We start from the raw sequence: 22109 nt of genomic DNA, 5'->3' as shown, positions 1-22109 counted from the left end.
CTGGCTCAGCGCAGGGAGCACTCACCCTCAGGCTGAGGACACCACAGATGTGCCGGGCTGTCCCCAGGAGACAGGCCAGCGAGGCCGAGGAGGGGTGTCTGGACTACGTACCTCCCACACCTGAAGGTGGGCGCCTCTCCAACCCCCTGACCCCAGGAGCGGCTGGCTCCATGCAGGGCACACTCCCCCAGACCTTGAGCCTCACCAGGGCGCACAGCACCCACCTCCCTCTGTGCCAAGTCTCTCACTGGAGAGTGGTGAAGGCAGGTTGGTCTCAGCCTCTGTTCTGGTTGAAAGCCACAGAAAAGGGGTTGAGCAGGAGGAGGGGCCGACAACTCCTACCTGTCCGGCTGGCTTTGGGCACGGAAGGGCCATCCTGAGACAGTTGCACAGCACCGTGTGGCATCCAGAAGGCAGTGGCCTGAGGTGGCAGCTCCCGCCCTGCCATTCATAGGGTTGACAGCACATCCATGGCCGTGGGTTGGCCCAGTGGGTCAGGTTTTCTTACATTGTACTGGGCAGGAGGGACTGACCGTTTAATCAGAGATGTCATTGAAGTCTTTTACCAGTAAGTGGTAACATTTTAGCATAGTCTGAGGGGGCTATGATCCAGAGCTTCCTAGTCCTGAGTGGTGACCCAGACCCCGGGGGAGGTGGAGAGCCCTCAGTCCCGAATGGTGACCCAGACCCCGGGGAAGGTGGAAAGCCCTCAGGGCAGGTGTGTCACGCCTTCCCGGACAGCGTTCCCCTCCCTGGGGCTCTCAGACCCACAGTACCCAGAGTCCCTCTAAGTCTCCAAGCCTTGGCAGTAGGTCTGGCTCCTGTGAGTGGAACACCCTGCCAGTCGCTGGAGAGAGCCGAGACCGCCTGCCCTCGCCCCCTTCCTCCAAGCTACCACAGGACACTTCCAACTCTCCACTGAGCTTGCAGCCTCCAGGGAACACTTTCAAACCCACTCCTGTGCAACTGCCTGGACCAGGCTGTGCTCAGGCTCCATGGAGGGAGGAGATACGGGGCAGGGGAGCCCCGAGGGTAGGCTTGGAGTTTCATCCCATTTCCTAATGGGGCTGTTCCTCCATGACCACCTCAAGCTCTCCTCTTGCTGTCTGGGGTATGTGCGTACCTGTGTGTGTGTGTGTGTGCGTGCGTGCACAGCAGTACACATGTGTATGGGGGGCCTGTAGGCATGCGCTGGTCCACACATGCTCTGAGTTCAGGATATACTTGCAAAGCCAAGTCATGGGTAGACGTGTGTGGGTCAGGAGAGCCTGTTGGAGCCTGATTTTCCCAGGTCTCGGGGTGGATGCCCCACTGCCGGCACCGGCCCCAGAGCAGAGGCATGTCTTCAGGGGCCTTGCCCAGAGCATAAGTGACACCATGAGTCTTTTAGCTTGATTTATTTTCACAAGACACACAAATCAGACCCTGGAATAGCTCTTGGTTCTGACAAGAGTTTTTTTCTTTATAAAGAAGGGTTCCTGGGTTTTCTCCACAGAGTGAATTTGCTTTTACAAAAAAATAGTTTTTGATATATACATGCCTACTTTGGAAACCCTTTTGTCCTAGATGGCTTTTCAGACTGGTTTTTAGGCAGAGGGGTCAGTGAGCATGCTTTAGGCACCAGCTGATCTTTTTGCCTTGCTTTCACCTGACCATCGCTCTGCTCGAGTTCCCTTCTGAAAGCAACTTTCACGAGATGGGGAGGCTCAGAGAGTGTCATCACAGGACGGTCTTGAGAAACAGTCCAAGCCTCAGGGTGCCTGCAGGCGGGGAACCCAAGGGCCAGGAAGTGCCCAGGGAAAACCCTCCGCGGGCCAGCAGCACAGGGAGAGGAGGAGGCAGGCAGTCACTGTCTCATAGTGTGGATATATTATCCCTCTCTTTCACAGCAGCAACTTTAATAAACAAGCATGACGCCCACAGCATTCTAGCTAGAAAATACCGCCACTCAGGCAGGCTCGAGCACATCCGAGTACAAAGCGACCATTGCCGCACACCGCAAGTGCAGCCAGTTCTCTGGTATACAGGCGTTTAGAGTCGAAGTTAGCTCCCACCCCCACCCCCCACCCCCGACAGGCTCCCATAGACCAAAAATACGGCTCTCCTCCACTACACAAAGCTGTAGCAAAATTGTAAAAACGAAGTGTACAAAAGGAAGCATCCATATAATACATTTGCACCCTGTATACAATTTATCACCCTTTGAAGCTGGCCAACGGTCAGGTACGGCAGAGAATCAATATTGGAAAAGAACGCCGACATCTGTCCCACACATTTTGGTCGATGGTTTGTGTTGTTTTCCAAAGAGAGATTTTCATTTACAGTTACAGTACTTGCTGAGGATCGTTATGATTCAGAAGCCAGTTGAATTTCCTGGTATGTAGGCAAGTAACATTTGATTGTCAGCACGTACAATTCTGAGACAATAAATACAAGTAGATCAGATGCAATTCTTCATGGCATCAAGTAACTCCAGTTTAATACAATTTAGTGCATTTCAGTATCTCATTCACAGTTCAACTTTTGTCCAAAATACTTTTGCAAACAAAAAGAAACTGAAAAGTTTATAGGAAAAGAAAACTCCAAGTGAACTTGTCATCACAAAGCTTCAAATTTTAAAGCAATTCAATTGTCTTTGAAAGAAGGGTGCAGCTGCCGCCAGCCTGACTGGAATCAACTGCCCTGAGTTCCTGGGTTCCCCCGAGGGCTCTTATTTCCTTCCTGGATGTTTGTGGGAATGCCTCCATTGCACTGATTTAGCTAGTGGCCAGTGCTGGGGGTGAACTCAATTCATGCATGTCCACCCCTGCATCAAGCAGAATGCAGTGTGACATCACCTACCCAAAAAAGGTCCCAGTGTATTTGTGTCCTGGCCCTGACATGCAAGGATGTGGAACCCACAGGAAAGTCTGCCTGCCTGCAGCACCACTCATGGCCCAGGACAAGTCTGGGGGTGTCAGGGGTGTGGCTGACCCCAAGGGCACTGGGGACAGGCTTGCCTTTGCCTGGGAGCTAACTTGCTGGAGAGGGACAGGCATGTGGAGGGGGAACATGCTGTCTTCAGAGGGAAGCAGGTGGGCATGTTGGGCTGACAGTTTTAACCCCTAAGCCTGGTTACACTGCCAGGGGGTGGAAACCACATGATGCCACTGCCTGCCATGTTGCATGCCAGGGTTGCATGCAGCTGTGGTGAGAAAGTCACAGCACACGTTACACAAGGGTCAGTCAGCTCAGCTGAAAATCAGTCGGGCTCCGAAGATTCTATGTGGCTTGTCTCTAGGTGTCTCAGGCAGAGACAAAGCAACGTGCAGAGGGACTTGTTCTTCACTTCAAATCTGACACGAATGGGGGTCACATGGGTGTGGACAGCTTGGAGACAGCTCCTGACCTGCACGTAACTGCATGCACCACTCTTCTGCAGGTGGACGTCTGTGCTCAGCAACTGAGTTAAGACTGAGAAAGAGCTCGTGCCACGGCACACACAGGGGAGCGGGTGACCGGGCAAACAAGGTGGAGATTCCCAACTGCCCCGGCAGGCGGTCACGCCTGTGTCACCTCTACAAGCAAGTACTACTCATGTCCTGACTGAGCAGTTCATACAGAGACCATCTCTTCAATCTGACTCTGCTTCTTGGGGGGCGGGGGACCGCGGCTCAGACAGGGCTGTGCATCCAGCATGCTGTCACCAAGGAGCCGATGACCAGGGTCACTTCTGTGGGGTTAAAAATCCTGTCAGTGGTCTCTCCTGAGCAGGTAAGCCTTTCCCCAGAGTCTGCTCACCTGCTCCAGGGCTGTCACAGGACCTTGAGAGGGGCACCTGTCACAAGGCCACAGTGCTGCCGTGGTGCAGGCACCCTAGATGCCCCTGGAACATCCCTGAGGGACTGCTGGACACACAAGGAGGGCCCAGGACCCAGACTCTACATGCCAGGTGGCACTAGGACACGTGTGTCGGCGACAGAAGACACAGCACCAGGGCCTGAGCTGAGAAATACACCATCCAGTGGCCTGGACTCAGGACTCGGCCTTCACTGGGCACCCACGGGAGGGACCCAAGGCCTGGAGCTGCTGCCTTTTGTCTCTCCAGTGGGAGTGGAGCTGGCTCTGGAAGCTGCTGCAACAAAGCTACACCCCCAGAGGCTCAGCAGACCCCTTCCCTGCAGAGAGGCTCAGCAAACCCCTCCCCTGGCAGAGTGCTCAGCTAACACCATGGATTCCTGGTCCTGCCCAACCTGACCTGGGGCCTAGTGTGTTGAATCTGGAGTGCACCCTCCCTGGTGGTGACCAGGAGGACCGTCCCAACACTCAGCCTGATTTTGGACAATGACAGCATCAGTAACAAAGAGGGTCAAGGAGAAGAAATAAGAAAAGCATTGTTCTGAGATTTATTAATTTAAAAACTGAAGGAGCCTCCCCCTTTTCCCTCCGAAGTGGATGAGAAGCAAGATCCACCCCTCCAAAAAAGAAAAAAAAAAAAAAAAGCAAACATTCATGGTGTAATTTTTATTGCTCTCAAAGGGCTTGGTATTCAAATGCACAAGCTAATCTTCGTTAAATCAGAAGGAAGTCACTGAGATTTAAAACCTACACGTGGTCTCAACCTCCATTCACCCAGGAGTCTTCACAGCTGGTTACTGACTCAGTATAGAATTTACATATTGTATATCAATTTCAAGGGGAGGGAACTTAGCTGGGAAGCAAGAACTATTAATTAAATGGTAAAAGATCTAAATTTGCACTTTCCAGGTAATGTATCTTCACAGTAGTGCCCTTCAACTTCTTCCTTTAAGCTCTTCAGGGATGAGTGGATTAGCAAATGACACACACACAGAGGTGAGCAGCAGGTTGTGTGAAGAGAAACAAGATCTAAGGGAGCCGCTCACCCAAGTGCAAGTGGCCTTACTGCGTGCCAGGCTCCACGCCTGAAGGGAAGCGGGAGGCAAGCTTTGTGGCAGAGGGCAGCTGGCTTCCACACTCAGTGCCCAGCCTCGAGAGGATGTGTGTGCCTTCACGGTCACTGTGAGCGAGCACAGAACTGCGGGTCACGTCCCCGCGACCTTGGTGCCATCACCAAGGTCACCGACGCAGAATTCAGTAGTGTCACTATAAAGGCAATCTGCTGTTTCCACAGGTCTCCCCAGAATTCAGACTTAGGGCCAATGCATAATTATTTTTTCCAATTTGGTTTATAATTTTGCCCATTCCTCTTTCATCCCCCTCCCCCACTAGAAAATTCAACCTGCCTCTATTCTAAATGCTGGTTACAGGACAGCAGAGATAACACCCATTATTTTTCTTTCCCTTGCTAAAAAAGATGAGGGGAGTGTGACTTTAAAAAAGCAAGTTGAAAGTTTAAGAAGAAAGTCGGATGCAGGCGGGAGGCGGAATGACATGGTGGAGTTGGAGGGGCGGCCCAGGCCCACCCTGCCGGGCAACCACAAGGCTTCCAACCCGGCAAGGCCAAGAGGCCCGAGAGGGCACGAAACACCTCCCCGTGGCTGCAGGCTGAAGGGGATGCTGCTCGGACACTAGGGACTCCCCTGCCTCCCCCAGAGGCCAGCATCCTCGCACCTGCTCGGAAGGGAGGTGGTGGAGCGGGGAAGGCTCCCCACTTCTGGTTTCCATCAGGTCAACTGTGAAAACAAAACCTCTTAAAAGCTCCGCGTTAACAGTCTCCAATCACCTTGAGAAGACACGGTGATGGTGACACCGCCTTTTCAAAGCATCTGCTAGTCCTGCGGCCGAGGTCTCCCCAGCGCAAAGCGCCCCTGGCGCACCGGCCGTGCTGGGGGTGGGGGGCCGGCCCCCTGCAGCCCTGCCCCCAGCGGGATGAAAGGCCGCTGTCTGCCGGGAGCGAGGGGGACAGAGGAGCTAAGCTCCGGGCATGGGCAGAATTCGACATCTCACCGCGTTTTCTCTGGTTCCACTCCCTTTAAAATGGATTCAAGGTGTCAGCAGGCAGGCTTAGGCAGGCGCTCCGGGGGAGGGGGCGTGTCCCGCCGCAGCCCCGCCCAGTGTGCTTTTCGCCAGGCCACGTTCCCTGCCCACCCCCAGCTTCCCGGAGGCCGGGTGCGGGCTGGTAGCGGCCGGTAGGTGCTCTGGGGGCCTGGGGACCCAGGCACACAGTTCTCAGTGGGAGCAGGGTAGAGAGTCCGCAGGGGGTGCAGGGGAAGAGGCGAGGGCCAGGGGAAATTCCCAAGAAAATTGATAAAAACCGAAAACGGGATCTAAGCGCGAGAAGAGAACGTTTCCAAAGCCTCTCTCGGGCTGGGTGAGCCCCCATATCCCGGGGGCGGGAGCGGCCGCCCCCCAGAGCAGGTGCCCAGCCCGGCTCTTCTGCGCAGGGGCGAGGCTGGCGTCTCCATCTGCAGGTCTGCCGACCGCTTTACTCTTGGCTCAAGTTTTATTGGTATTAGTCACCAGTTAATAAGAAAAATAGTTTCTAAGTGTCTTTTTTTCCCCCGCTCTAGGTGTGTTGTTCTGTTTTTAATTGCGTTAATTGGATACCACCGTCAGGTTATGTGTGTTCAATCACAGCCATTAATTATTCCTTTTTCTTAAATTCTTGGTTTCCATAGCTGGAGCCTTTTTCTATTTCAGTCACTCCTATTAGTCGGCGGACTCCAAAGGAAGCTTTAAAACAGGAAAAAGGCTAGGTTAGCTGACCGCCTTGCCATCAGGCTGGAAAAGTAGTTATGGGAGGACCTGCCTTTGACCTCAGACTTTCCTGGGGGCGAGGGGCGGGTCCTCTGCCCTTCTCCCACCCAGTCAGCCTGTGGGGTTGGGTAGCAGGGAGCAGCAGTAGGTGTGGGCCCATTGAGGGCTGCAGTTCTCAGCAAGGGCTGAGGGGCTCCAGTGCCCAACACTTGGTGCCCCTGCATCTGCTACAGCACAAGCAATGGCAGTGTCCTGGGGAACCTCAGGCCAGAATGCCAGCCCACGCCCCCAACTGCCCAAGTGCAAACCCAGTGGCCAGGACCCTCCCCATGCAGCTCTTGGCCTGAGATGCCAGGCAGGCGGCAGGCCGGCTGGCCAGCTTTCTGGAGAGATGGCCCTGGAATCTGGTGGAGGTCGTCACGGCCCCATGGCTCAGTGATCAGAGCTGCTCTCTGAGGCTGGCAAGGCTCGGGCTGGATCCCGGCTGCTGGGTGACTGTCTCCAGGCCTGGGCATGGCCACCAGCACACGAAAGGCTCCCACCCTTGAGCCGCGCCATCTTTCCCCTTCATTACCTGCCCCGACAAACCCCAGGAATGTCAGGATCAGGAGGGGGGATCCACTGGCGAAGACGCCCAGGACAAAACTGAAGAGAGGAGACAGGAGGAGCGTGGCCCAGAAGAGGAAGTTGAGGAGCGTCCACGGCCGGCGGGCGGGTTTGAACTGCTGCCCCGGAAACACACCCTTCTGGTTATATATCTCCTGCAGCGCATCCTGAAAGAGTCAACCGGAACAGTGGCCTTCATGTGCTGCTGTCATAACTCAAAAGCAAGAAATGACTTGACCTATACACAAAGAGGATGGACCACACGACACGGGCCATGGGATGAAGCTGACATGACCTTCATCTGTGGTTGGCTTATATCAAAAGCTTGAAAAGCATAAACCCTTCGATCAGGCAAGTTTCCTAGGAACATGATCAGCCAGTGCCTGGCACACAATAGGCACCTCCAAGCCCCAGGACTGCAGCGTCTGCTGAGCCCAGCACCATCTCTGGCGACACCTCCAGAGCGAGGGTGGCAGCCACCGCTGCTGGGAGTCCATGGCCTGCCGGCTGGGTCACCCACAAAAAGCTGCTTAACCTTTCCTTCCTCCATGTCCTGGCGGCTAATGATGGCAGGACAGAGGAGCAGGTGAGGATGTGAAAGCACCCTCGACAGGGAAATGGGGCCACACTAAACACTGAGCGGCAGTTGCCTGACTGAGCAGCTGAGATGCCGAGACAGACTTCTCTGCAGCTATGACACGTCATGTGCCAGCAAGGATACGCTCACGATAGTCTGAGTTTTCTGAAGAAACTAAGTGCCATACAATTCCATATAAATAAAATTATGTATGACAAGGTATGTGTCTGGGACCAAGTCTGGAAAGATGAACACCCACGTGATCTTAATCACCTCAGGGGCTTGGGTCTCACCTCTTCTCACCTTTTTCTGTTTTATTTTCTGCATTTAGCTTCTTCAGCTGTGTTTGGCATTACATTAAAAACAGGGCAGGGGTCTTGACAAATACCCAGTGTCACAGCCTCTTCCAATGTGTGGTCAGACGCCAGCTGCCCCTGCCAACCCAGGGGGTATGGGGTGGGTGCCAGAGGCCTGAGAGCTCAGGAGAAGCTGCGACCCTTACATCTGTGAGTATACCGCAGGGTGCCCACACGTGCCCCTCCACCCTGAGGGCCCTTCCTGTGGGGTTCCAGAACATTTTCAAGCCCGTTCCTTCAGCCCGCTCCACTCTGCCCCGCCTGCCCCTGAGCAGACAATGCAGATGGTGGCAGTCTGTGTCCCGACCTGTCAGCCATTCCCCACACACCCAAAGTCCAGTGTGGCCTCCTTCCCCAGGAGGGTTTGCGCCTGCACCCCGTGCACGGGCACCTCTGTGACAATGTCTGGGACCGCTCCATGCTGTGTGCTTCTCTGTGAATAGCATCACACCATACGCCTACCGCAGTCTGCTGTCTCATACACCTACTTTCTCAAGATTCAGTTAGACTGAGAACATGCACGCAGTTCATTCATTGTAACTGAATCCCAGCAAGTGAATAAACATAATGTATCTATTTTCTAATAATGCACTTTGAGGTTATTCCTCACTTCCTGCTAAATAAGCAAATACTGTTGCTGGGAGATGTCACTCTTTGTAAGAGGTTCCAACTTTTAAAAACTAACCCTGATCCAGAGACATGCTCTCCTTTGTACCCTCGCACACACGTCTTTCTGCCCATCCACCATGGGATGCACACACACCGTATTCCTTCTCTCTTTTAACTGGTCAGCCTTGTCCGAGGTTTCCATTTTATTAATATGTTTAGAGAAAATCTTTCGGTGCACTGGGTTCCTCTTTTGTAGCTTTGTTTTCTGCTTAAATAGTTTATGCTGTTATTATTTTCCTTGTTCTCTGTTTATTCTGTTTCATGTATATTTCTGTAATGTATGTTTGTGTGCATGTGTATGCATGTGTATGTACATACATTCTTTTTATATATCCCATCCCTGACTTGTGTTTCTTGAACCCGACAAAACCGGTGTTCTTCAACTCTGGAAGTTCTATGGTTATCCCTGACAACTGCTCTTCCTCATCCTTCCCACCCCTGGATGGTCTGAAGGTTACATTCTGGACATCTGTTTAGCCTCTGGATCTTTTAACTTTCCTTTTATGTTTTCACTTCGTCTGTGCTACATGCTGAGTAATTTCCTCAAAACCTTCATTGTTGTTTAGTTGCTAAGTTGTATTCAACTCTTTGGGACACCTCATGGACTGCAGCATACCAAGTTCCTCTGTCCTTCACTATCTCCTGGAGTTTACCCTCGTGTCCATTGAGTCGGTAGTACTATCTAGCCATCTCATCCTCTGCCACCCTCTTCTCCTTTTGTCTTCAGTCCTTCCTAACATCAGGGTCTTTTCCAATGAGTTGGCTCTTCACATCAGGTGGCCAAAGTATTGGAGTTTCAGCTTCAGCATCAGTCCTTCCAATGAATAGTCAGGACTGATTTCCTTTAGGATTGACTGGTTTGATCTCCTTGCAGTCCAAGGGACTCTTCAAGGGTCTTTTGCAGCACCACAACTCGAAAGTATCAATTCTTCAGTGCTCAGCCTTCTTTATGGTCCCGACTTTCACATCCTTACATGACAACTGGAAAAACCGTAGTTTTGACTATATGGACCTTTGTCGGCCAAGTGATGTCTCTGCACTGTCTAGGTTTATCATAGCCTTCTTTTCAAGGAACAAGCATCTTTTAATTTCATGGCTGCAGTCACCATCCACAGTGATTTGGGAGTCCAAGAAAATAAAATCTGTCACTGCTTCCACCTTTCCCCCTTCTATATGCTATGAACTGATGGGACCACATGCCATGATCTTAATTTTTTGAATGTTGAATTTCAAATCAGCTTTTTCACTCTCCTCTTTGACTTTCATCAAGAGGCTCTTTAGTCCCTTTTCACTTTCTGCTGTGAGGGTGGTGTTATCTGCATATCTGGGTTGTTGATATTTCTCCTAGCGGTCTTGATTCCAGCTTCTAATTCTCTCTTCAGCTGTATCAAATCTTCTATCTAATCTGTTTACTAAGATTTTACTGTCAATTACTAGGTTTCCCATCTGTTCCATTTTTAATAGGTCTTATTCTTTGGTTTTCAGTCCCTTCTTCTTTTTGGCTGCGCTGGGTCTTTCTCTGGCTGTGTGAGTGGGGGCGACTCTCTGGTTGTGGGGTGCTGGCTTCTCACTGCGGTGGCTTGTTGCAGAGCATGGGCTCTAGGGTGCACGGGCTTCGGTAGTTGTGGCACACGAGCTCAGTAGTGGCACATGGGCTTAGCGGCCCCAAGGCATGTGGAATCTTATTGGACCAGGGATTGAACTCATGACCCCTGCATTGGCAGGCCTATTCTTACCCCCTGGACCACCAGGGAAGTCCTCAATCCCTGCTTTTTTGCTTAGTCATTTCAAGCAAACTGATTTGAGTCTCTGCCTAGTAGTAATTCTATAGCTGAAGTTTCAGGAGGGTTTAATTTTCTGTCTGCTTGTCATACTTGCCCATGGCAGGTCTCGGTTGCAAGCATGCCTTCAGCAGAAATCTCGGCAGCTGAGTCTGGAGTCCTGCTCTTCTAGCTTTACATGTGCTTCTCTCAGGAACGCTACAGAGACTCACCTGGAACTACCTTTTTAATGCTGATATTTTCATTTTGTTCTTGAACTATGCTGTTAGTATAACTTCAATCCCCCACCTGTTTAAGGACAGTACTGTGATTATGAATCACCAGGGAGATGTTTCAAGACTCAGAGGGGAAAGGTAAGCTTCAAAGTCACTCCCTGTGTTGGCAGGTACATTTTCCAGTTTAGCCTCCATGAAGATGAAAGTTCAACAGGGTGCCAGCTTCATTAGGGTCTTCAGTTCTAACTTCCAGCCCCAAGTGAGGTCAAATCCATGTCTTTTGTTTCCATGTAGGCATCAAAACTCAAGACCACAGGGTGGGCAGACCAACAGACTCCACGAGCTTCCACTCACAGCCTTCCCAGCTGACTTCCAGTCCCACTTCCTCTTTTGCTCCTGAGAGAGGTCCCTTACTTTTTTTAAGCACTTGTCAGTGCATTTAAAAGGATATGCATTTTATTTTTTTTTTAATTTTAAAAGTTTGCTTAAATTCCTCTTCAGATTTATGTGCCATACATTACTTGGTTGCTGCTGCATGTGTGCTTAGTCATGTCTGACTCTTTCCGACACCCAGGCTCCTTTGCCCATGGAATTCTCCAGGCAAGAATACTTGAGTGGGTTGCATTTCCTACTCCAGGGGATCTTCCCGACCCAGGGATAGAACCTGTGTCTCTTGAATTGGCAGGTGGACTCTACCCTTGCACCACCTGGGAAGTTCCTGCTACTTGGTTAAAACCCTTATAAAAGGGTATGTGTTTTATACTAGAAGGACTTTCTGATTATCTGAGCCTCTCTGTTGCTGAAGATGAGAACCTAGTGCCCTGTATGTGTATAAAACAAACCGAAGAGTCGGAGGTGAGACATGCCAGGGGAACAGAGGAGGGACTGGGTGCGGTCACCAAGAAGACTGTCGTGTCATCTACAGTGTGTCTCTTACATATTAAATCACACACACACACACACACACACACACACACACACACAATGTGTGTTGCATACCTACAATTTCTTTTACACACAAAAAATGAAACAAATGTGATATTATTGGCAATGGTTATACCAGCACTGTGATATCCAGTACACTTTTCTCTAGTTTGTTCATTTCTTGAAAGTTAGGAAAAATGAAAGATGCAGAAAGGATTGGAAAGAAGAAAGGATTGAAAGAAGAATTTGAGAGTGGCACAGCACGCCTGTCTCTAGAGACAGTCAGCGCACCACCTTCCTGCCCTGTTAGCTGCCCCTTGGGAACCTCTGTGAGACCCCAAGGGTAGGGGTGGAGGTGGGGGGAGCTGGGCGCCTTTACCTTCTCCTGGTACAGTTTATGAAGCCACTGAGCTGCTTCCTTCTCATCCAGTGGAATCTCTTCCAGAGGAAATCTCCTGTTTCATTAAGAAGATTGAAAGCAAAGTGAATTATCAGATGACATCAAACTGAAACAGGGAAAAATAATTTCTTATGCATCAGGAACCTCTGTAAGACCCCAGGGGTAGGGGTGGAGGTGGGGAGAGCCAGGCACCTCTACCTTCTCCTGGTACAGTTTATGAGGTCCTGCCTTTTCTATTCAAATCTGACTCTCAGTTTCTAAGAACACACAAACATCAAAGTAACTTTTCCTCAAGCAGTGTCCTGTGCCTCGGAGGACTGCAGGGAATCACGGAGGGCCCCGGCAGGCACTTCAAATGTCCAGGAGCGCTGAAGCATTGCACGGGGACGCTTCAGGAGCGTCCCCTTGGACTGGAGCAGTTAGCTCCACTGGGAAGGCTGACCCTTCATTAGCCTCTGCAGCAGGTTTGGTCTTTCAGTTTGTCTTTGGATGTGATCATTGCTGATAGTGTCTTTCATGAGGCAAAGAAAACGTCATCTTTCACAAATGAAATCTACTTGCCTGAAAAGCTGAAGAGATTTTGAAAATTTAATCTCACCTAACAAACTGCTGACTTCAACTGGGACAGTGGCTTATGTATAAACCGTATCACCAGCTGAATTACCAGTCCCAGGACGGGACGTGTCTACCTGATAAGACCGGGACCTCTTTCCAGGGCCCTGCAATACCTCAAGATCGCCAGCAGGGGCCGCCGAGCGCACGCAGGAGCAAGAGTAACTTAACCAGCGGACCGCAGTCACTGCGGCGCCTGACAGCCTATCTCGGAGGGCCCAGGGTGAGAGAAGAGACAGGAGAAATTTCCACAGCCAGAGGCAAACCTCCTATGTTTAAGGAATATCAAACTGGTTTTGTTTTTTTTTTTTCCTCTAAAAGTTGAGAACTTTGGTTTTGGTGGGTTGTACCTATCCATTTTACCATATTCAAAATGAAAACAGGATTTTTACAAGCACATGCAATCAGACATCTGAGCACACATCATGCAGCCTCCGGGAGACTCCGCTTTGCACTCAGAGGACAGAAGATTGCTAACCCCTAGTAAACAAAACGGTTTAGCTCTGTGGACCCTGCAGGAGTCCCCAGACCACACCGAGAGAGGTACCACTTGAAGGACTCATCACAGGTACCATCTCGGGAAGGAAAGGACGTCAGGAGAGGTTTGTCTACAGAGAGATGACTGCCCACAGTGTCAAACTCAAGTGACTGTTCTCCCCTAACTGCACAGATACCACAAACAGGTTCTGTTGTATGTCTGCTGTATGAAGCATGAAATATAAACAAATTTTAAATGATGCGACAAATACAAATACTATCTCCTAGAGTTGACTCAAGCCACTTTGAGGACGCTGGCCCCAACAGCCAGCATGGACACAGGACAGCCTCAAGCCACCATCCCCATGGCCCTGGCCCTGCCGAATCACAGGCTCCTCTGGCATCTTCTTCAGTAGGGGATGGGAAAATGAAGCAAAACTCCACTGGGTCATGCGAACCTTGACTTGTTTGATTACAGGTATGTGCTGGACTCACTGGAATATTGCTTTTGCCCAAAACACCCAAACGGTACACAATACAAAGCAGTAAGTTGAAACTTTCTGAAATTCTAAGACTATATCTATTAAGATACCGAATACAGCCCCTCGTTTTCTGCAACAAAGGAGAAAAACAGCAGATTACAGCACCAGTCCTCTCCCACTAGAGCTGAATGTCCATGCAGGCAGGCGTGAGCACCAGCCTGGAGCTGGACCAGGTAGGTCCCCTCCACCAACCGCTTTGGCACCTGCCGGCTCTGACCATGAGCATCTGGGATGCCCGAAGCCCCTTACTACCCAGGGGCTAGACCAAGATCTGCCTCAAGGGCTCCCTGAGGAGGACTGGGACCTGCCAGGGCCCCAGAAAAATCACCAGCCCCTGGTGGCCACTACGGTGTCAACACCCCCGCCAGACTTTTTGGGTGGTTTATCTCCTCTTCCTGAGGCAGAGAAATGTGGAGGTCAGAGTGTGGCTGTGAGACAGGAATGACCTTGCAACACAACTCTAATCCCAGACCTTGATCTTTTGTTACAGACATGGATCCCACCATCCCAAGCAGCCCTGTGTTACCAGCTTGATGTGCCTCGGTATTGGCTGCCTCTAAGCCAAGGGGGTTCAGGCTGGCTAGGGTAGAACCTGCCGACTCAGCCTGCGGTCACCAGGAGAGGGAGGCAGAGGACATGGCCCTGACCCCACCATCACTCCCAGGTGGTCTAGATGGCTGCACACCATGAAAAGGGACCACATGGGCATGCCGCTCAGGATGGGACAGCTTATCCTTCTCCTGCCTATGAAAAGCCTACTCACTGCCCAAGTTTTAGCTCTCTAAAACCTCTTCCCAAAAGCCTCTGCTCCCTCCAGCGGGAGGGGTCATGCCTCCCTTGGAGCTTCTGGAACCTTCTGCCTGCACCTTGGACAGCCTCCTTTGCTCTCTACGGTCCCCACTGTGTGCGGGTCCTGGAGGGTGGAATACCCCAGCACCTCCACATGGGGGCATCCGGGAGAGGGGAGGAGCAGCGCAGAAGGTGCACTGCTGGCTGTGTCCCGGCCCCGTCCCCGCCGGTCCCGCCCCCGTGGGTAGCTCACCTGACACACATGTCCGCCTCGTACTTCTTCCCATAGAGGATCCCCAGCAAAGACGGGTTCTTGTTTCCTCGGAAATTCAGTGTGACATCGTACACAGCTGTGACTGCAGGGAGGGCACAGAAGGTGACAGGTGACATCAGGCAGCTTGGCCCACCATGGCTCTTCAGCTGAATGCCCGTTGTGAGGGTTCCCATCTCTTATTGGGGCATTTAGTTGAGTCACTTGTGTTTAAAGCTACTGTCTGGCTGTTTCCTGTCCATCCTGTGCTTTGTCCCTTTCTTTGATTTTGCCATCCTTTTGGATTAATTGGATATATATTTTTTCCTTTATAAGGTTTTCAGTTATATAAATTTTAAAAATTATCTCTTTAGTTGTTTTCCATTAACTAGTATTTTATCACCTCAAAAAATGACACAAGAATCTTACAACATGTAAATCCACGAACTCAGATGTCCTTTTAATGCCACTGGCATTCTGTATTTTACACAGAACTCACTGATTTGGTTTCTGGCAAGTCACTGATATCCTTCTCACTTTGCTGGGCGTCTGGGGTGGTGGTGGGCAGGGCGGGCAGCTCTTACCTGTCCCGCGGAGACACTGGACTGCGGTGGTGAAGCCCTTGGTCCGAGGCAGCAGGTGGTACTTGAGGACGGGCAGCCCCTTGGAGGCGGCCACCTCCATGCTGACGCGGTGCTTCTTCTCTGTGAAGCGTGTGCCCTCACAGTACAGGAGGAACTAGGACACGTGGGGGACAAAGGCCAGTTAGAGATGCTGCCGTCACATTCTGTAATGACGCCTCACAGACGGTGGCTGCTGCTGCTAAGTCACTTCAGTCGTGTCCGACTCTCTGTGACCCCATAGACGGCAGCCCACCAGGCTCCCCCGTCCCTGGGATTCCCCAGGCAACAACACTGGAGTGGGCTGCCATTTGCGCTATTCCCAGGGGGTGAAAAGACACTTCCTGGAGAGAAGTGAGCCTCGGTGTCCCTGGGCACCAGCCTCTGGGTGGCTCATGGAAAACAAAATCTTCCATCCCTCTGCCTCAGCGTGAGTTACAAACCCAAATACATAAACGGCCGGTTCACAAAGAATTGCCGTCAGAGACCAGAAAGAAGAATCAGAAAGAACTGATTCCAAACCAACTGATACCCATCATTTCAGATGGCTGTCCGTCAAACTCCAACCAAGGGGCTCAGAAAGGACCCCCAGGCCCCGCTCTGCCCTTGAAGGGTGGCTGCTTTAAGTGCAGTGCAAACCTTCTAGGAATTGAAGTCCACGTTGACCCACAGAACTGTGGCTCACAAGGGCTTGTCCTGACACCTGACTCCACAGAACAGCCGGGGTGCCTGGGCAGACTCTCCGCTAACATCCCAGGGGTGCTCCCAGCTCAGCCCAGCAGGATCTCCTGTGTGGGCCCAGGCGTGCGGGGCCCACCTGGGGCAGGTGGAAGCAGGTGGTCTAAGAGCGGTCCCAAGCCCGCGGGTGCATGAGGCGGGGCCATGGCCCTGCTCACACGGCCTCCCTGGAGCTCAGAGGCTCTTGGTGGCTTTACAACGAATGGCCTCGCCCCGCCGCCTCGCTCACCCACATGTGCTCGGGGTAGTCGGCCAAGGACTCCAGGCCTTTGATGACGGTATCCCGGTCTTCCTCCCACTTCCGTTTGCAGAACACAATCTCCAGGAAGTACCACGTCCAGCCGATGAGGGGCACGTAGAGCAGCTCCCTTTTCGCCAGGACTTTTGAACTCTGAAGGGAGGGGGAGCAGCTGGTGCATCATGGCCACGAAGTCCCCACGGGAAGCACCCTGCAGGCAGCCCTCAGGACTGGCTGTCATTGGGAGACCCTGACACTGAGCATGATGCCACTGGGACGGGCAGGATGAGGATGCCACTAGATGAGAATCCATGGGCAGATCTGGCCGATGCTGGTAGGCGGATGCGCGGGCAGGAGGGGAGCCTAGAGGGTATACTGGGCCTTCAGGGCTGCTCCGGCTGCCAGGCTGGGGGCTTGCTGAAGATGATGCCAGGGCCACCACCTACTGGGCTTCCCTGCAGGGGACCCCTCAGCCTTTCTCATCTGAGGCAGCTGAGCCGACGGGGGTGGGAGGGGGATTGCAAAACACCTGATCTCAGGAGGGAGCCCTGGGGCAGCCTGCAGTCCCAGAACCCATGTGGTCAGCCATGCTCACACACCTAGCTCAGAGGGACCTTGGGCTAAACACAGAGCAAACAAAAACTCAGAGCCCTGGAGACTCCAGACCCCCCAGGGAGCCATGCCAGCCCCTCCCTGGGACCCCGTGTCGCTCACCCCACACCCTCCTGGGACCCCTACGTTGCTCACCCCCAGCACGCCGAAGCGCTCGCACATGGTCCACCCACAGAGGAAGTCGATTTCAAAGTTGTGGTTGAGGATGATGACTGCATGCTCCTTCCCAAAGGTGTCCACCGTGGCCTGGTCGGTGAACAGGGTGCACTCCGTGCACGACCACCACTCCAGTAGCATGACCAGCTCTGTGGACACATGCGGGGACGTCGGCCAGGTGCAGACTGCCACACTCCGGCCAGCCCTCCCTCCCTGCTCCCTGACGTGGACGGGGCTTGTACGGGATCACCCAGGTTGGGATTTTCTGCTAGAAATGAGTTTTGATGGTTTGTGTGTAATAAATTAAGTTTTCTAAACCTATAATTACCTCTCAGCAAAAGTCAGGGGAGAAGTCAAATGGAAGCAGAAAGAATGGGGGATTTCCCTGGTGGTCTAGTGGTTAAAAATCCACCTTGCAATGCAGAGGACACGGCCCTGGCACACAGCAACTAGAGGAAGCCCGTGTACCCCAGCGAGGACCCCGTGCAGCCAAAAACAAAAAAAAAAAACCAGAAGAAATGGAAGAGGAAACCCATTCTAGGTGGATTTTTTTTTTTGTAATCAACATATCTAAAGGACTTAATTTAAAATATATATTTTTAAAAATCAGATCTTCACTTTTCTTAAAAATCAAATAACCCATTGGATGAGATGGTGAACAAGACATTCACTTATTAAGAGAATACAACATCATAATTATATTATTACTATTTTATTACAGGTACTGAATACCAACTACATACCAGGCACTCTGCCTGTAGATGACATCAGATTCTAGCAGACAACTTGATTATTGTTATTATTATTCCCAAAGCTCAGAGAAAAAGTGGTGGAGCTCCAATCTCAGCCCCCCAAAACTAAGTCCGGGGCTCTGTGGAAAGTTTCAGAGGAAGCTCCAAAATATAGAAGTAAGTGAATAAAACCGGGGTCCCCAGAGGGGACCAGATGGGTCTTTGGTTGACATGTGTTAAGCTCTGTTACTCTTATCCACACTACTCTTAACGAAGAGTTGAGGTGGACACCTGTATCATCACGTATGACTACGGTCTTCACACGTGCTCTGGACCCGTGGGGCAGCACACATTCTGTCCCCAGACGAGGCGGTGGGCACCCAGCCAGGCAGTGTCACAGCCACCATGGCCAGGCATCCTGAGAAGGGTGGCCTCAGGCCACGAAGTGGAGCTCCCAGGCTCAGGATGGATTTCAGAGAGCCTGTCTTTTGCATGCTGGACACCAACTCATCGGTTTTTGGAGAGGACCAGCCCTGGGAAGGCTGACGAGGCAGGACAGCCCAGCACTTAGACAGTGGGCTCCTGGCCTGCTTCCCTGTTGGCAGGAGACAACTGTGGCTTCCTCAGAGGATGCCGGGGGACCAGATGGGACTTGGCATGGGGGCTGGCTTCTCCTTCCCGATGAGGTCCCCACCAGCCCAGACAGAAGTGGGAAGACACACAGCTCCCCCCATGTGCTGGGGTCTCAAATTCCTCTTTTACATGAGGTAGGACCAGATGGAAGGCCAGCTCTGAGACGACACCCGCACACTCAAACCATGGAGAGGAGGGGCCATGAAGGGGTCAGCTCCAGGACACACTCGCCATAAGCTCCATCAAGGGACCAGGACCCTGAGGAGATGGAGGCCCATCAACAGGGGCAAACTATGCCCCTGGGATAGCCTGGCCACTTCCATCCAACATTCAAGTTGTGAATAAAGGTCCAGGAATGGAAAGACAAAAGGTCCTCAACAGATGTTGTTCAAGGATGATTTACAGGTGGCCAGCAGGAGAAGCTGCTTGGCATCTCTGGTCATCAGGCAAGTGCAGGCCAAAGCCATAGCCAGGCACTGCGTCACACTCACAGGACGGCTTCATCCAACAGATGGATGACAAATAGCATGTGCCAGTGAGGATCAGAGGGACTGGGACGCCCAATGCTGCAGGTGGGGATGTAAACAGGGCAGCTGCGTCTATCCTCCAAACAGAGTAACCGGATGACCCAGCAATTCCACCACCAGAGAGATGCCCAGTAGAAATGAGAGCAGATGTTGGCATAGAAACTTGAACATGGATGTTCGTGGCAGTGTTAGTCACAAAGCCAGAGAGTGGAAACAGCTCAGAAGGGTGACAACTGATGAAGGAACGGGCTGTGCACATCCATACAGGGCAGCACCATTCAGCCGAAGCGGGAACGTGGGCCTGACACACAGAAGGACACAGAGGAACCTGGGGAACACGGAGCTCTGAGTGTGGGGAGTCAGATGACGACCACGCAGTGCGTGATTCCATCACGGGAACCACGCAGAACAGGCACAGCCATGTGGACAGAAAGCAGATCAGCGACTGCGGGGCTTGGTCAGGGAGAGATGGCGGGGGGGCGGAACGTGGGGAGGACTACTCCACGCTCTCAGTGGGTGAATTTCACCTCCTTATTGCTGTTTAAGAGAAAAGAGGCCTGAGGCTAGGCTGACCTGTCCATCTGAAAGCATGGGTGGCTGCTGGGGACTTGCCAACGCCCCCACCCACACCCCCACCCCAGGCGGCGGGGACCCGGGGCTGGGACAGACCCATGAGCAGCCTGGTGACGGCCTGCTCCTGCGCCTCCTCGGCTTCCTTCTGGGAAGCCTCCATGTGTCAGCTGGTCAAGGAAGAGCCAGTGGCTGAGGCTGCTGCCTCTAGAGCAGTCTGCCTGGGAACGAGGCGGCGTCCTTCGTTATCACAGTAGGACATTCAACCTGAGGCCTCCCTCTGCACAGATGTCCAAGTGCACAGCGCAGTCCTGTTAACTGTGGGCTCCAGGCCCTAAGCGGGCTCTAGAACTCACTCCTCTTGGGTAACAGACACTTCACACCCATCCGACCGCAGCTGGCCACTTCCCCTCCTCCAGCCCTGCCACCACCGTTCTCTGCTCCGCTTCCCTGAGCTTGGTCATGTGGATCCCTCGAAGGAGGGATCAGGCAGTGCTGGTCCTTCCGTGACTGCCTGGTTTCCCTCCGTGTCACGCCTTCCAGGTTCACCCATACTGTCACAAACAGCAGGATTTCCTTCCTCTTAAGTACTCCATTGCCCATATGGACGGCATTTTGCTTGTCTGTTGGTCTGTTGATGGACATGGATGCCATCTCCACATCCTGGCTACTGTGAACAGAGCCACGGTGAGTGCACACCCTCAGCTGGCAGCACTCTGGACCCGGGCCTTTCTGGCCCAGCACAAGAGGTCTGGCCCAGGTGGGGGCCCACGAAGAGGAACCAACTTTTAGACAGACACACACAGGCAGCCCTCTGCAGACATTCCAAGCCCCCTGGAGATTGGGTCTAGCAGAGCTGCCTGTGGAAAGGCGGCGTGTTGAGGATGCTCTGTCCCCCCAATGGCCAGCATGGCCTGAGGGTGGCTTGGCCCATTTTGAGATATATCATCTCCCCGTGGATGGCAGATGACTACATACGCAGACAGGACTGAAGACATGATTCTGCTCATGGTCAATTTGGACAATTTTTTAAATTTTCAGCTGTGCCGTGGGGCTTGCAAAATCTATTTCCTCGACCAGGGATTGAACCTGGGGCACAGTAGTTAAAGTGCTGAGTCCTTACCATTGAATTTTCCCTTCAGGAAAGTTCTCAGCCACCATCTGCTCCAACAGCGCTTCTCCTTATTCACTCCTCAGGGACAGGAGTCCGACGCCCGGCCCATAGACCTGCGTGCTCTTTCACCCCCTTTGGATGCTGGCTCATGTTCTTTATCTTGTCGCTCCACTGCTGTTGGGTGAGCTCTTCACATTACTGCTCAGTTCACCCACTCACTCACTGGCTGTGTCTGGTGTAAGATTCACTAAGCTTTTACTTTAAAAAAATTATTATAATTACAATTTTCATGCATAGGTGTGCTCCTTGGTTCTTCTTCAATTCTGGGAACTTTAGGTAGTCTTTTGTCTAAATCTTCCATTGTGTATTTACTGTTTTCTGAGTTCATATGTGACTTGTTTCAATCTATGTGATTCTACTGAATTAGAGATTAATTCAGGCCAAGAGCACATTTCTATTTGCCTCTGTTGACCCATGGGCACTGCCAGTCTGCTCATTTCAGCACACTTTCAAGGTCCTGGCTGAGACGCAGCCCGTCTCTTGGAGCTGCCAAGGCGGGGCCCTGGGAAGCAGTGCTGATACCCCATCCTAGTGCCCTCTTCTGCGGAGAGGCGGGGGCGTGGCTAAGGGAATTCCTTTATTTACGGCCTTAAAAAAGCCAGCTTTACTCAGAGTCTGGCTGTGCGGAAGTGCTTTAACTTCAGAACGCTACCGCCAGTGGAGGCTGTGACCTTCACAGGTCAGCATTTGCCCTTCAGGCATGCACTCACCTGCCCTGGTGACGCTGGTGAATAACTCACCTGCGCACTCTGCGTGGTAGCATTTCTAATTCTCCTTCTCACACACAGGAAGGTGGCCTTTTATTTACGAGAAAAGCCGCTGGGAACTGAAACCTTTGCATGTTTATGGCTGGAAGCATGGGCGGGGCTGCTGTCCCCTGTAGGGGGCACGCACACTTGGCCTTGGACACGTCACTGCCTGCTCAGCTGCCCTCCTACACTGGGGAAGGGGAGGTCTCCGGGGACAGGTGCCCAGACTCACCGCTTCCCATAGGACATAAAACGTGTCCTACCTTCTCTTCACTGTAAAAGAAAGGTGTTCTTATGCTAAGGAAACGACACACAGCATGAAAAAGCAGCAGGAATCCCTCCCACCCCCACTCCCAGGACAGCCACATTTTCTGTTCTGCCTTCCACATTTTCTAAGGAGGGACGGCCACACGCCAGTGCAGACACATCCCTGCTGCTGCTGCTGCTAAGTCGCTTCAGTCGTGTCCGACTCTGTGCGACCCCAGAGATAGCAGCCCACCAGGCTC

General features: G+C 52.2%; 1 protein-coding gene across 1 annotated transcript in view; it reads right to left on the bottom strand.

Moving 5' to 3' along the window:
- Nucleotides 1-4488: 4488 nt before the first annotated feature.
- The window catches only part of AGPAT3 (1-acylglycerol-3-phosphate O-acyltransferase 3), an 84426-nt gene continuing 66805 nt past the window's right edge, over nucleotides 4489-22109 (bottom strand). The window contains exons 4-10 of the mRNA XM_055414879.2: nucleotides 17199-17368; nucleotides 16443-16604; nucleotides 15440-15593; nucleotides 14859-14961; nucleotides 12165-12240; nucleotides 7232-7430; nucleotides 4489-6633 (exon numbers count right to left, since the gene is read on the bottom strand). Of these exons, the coding sequence (XP_055270854.1) occupies nucleotides 6545-6633; nucleotides 7232-7430; nucleotides 12165-12240; nucleotides 14859-14961; nucleotides 15440-15593; nucleotides 16443-16604; nucleotides 17199-17368 (953 nt within the window). The 3' untranslated portion in view covers nucleotides 4489-6544. The remainder of the gene's footprint in view (nucleotides 6634-7231; nucleotides 7431-12164; nucleotides 12241-14858; nucleotides 14962-15439; nucleotides 15594-16442; nucleotides 16605-17198; nucleotides 17369-22109) is intronic.

Source organism: Moschus berezovskii, chromosome 1 (genome assembly GCF_049115385.1).
Source record: "Moschus berezovskii isolate FMDL1 chromosome 1, NW_MosBer_1.0, whole genome shotgun sequence".
NCBI classification, from domain to species: Eukaryota; Metazoa; Chordata; class Mammalia; order Artiodactyla; family Moschidae; genus Moschus; species Moschus berezovskii.
This window is presented reverse-complemented; position numbering and strand designations above follow the sequence as displayed.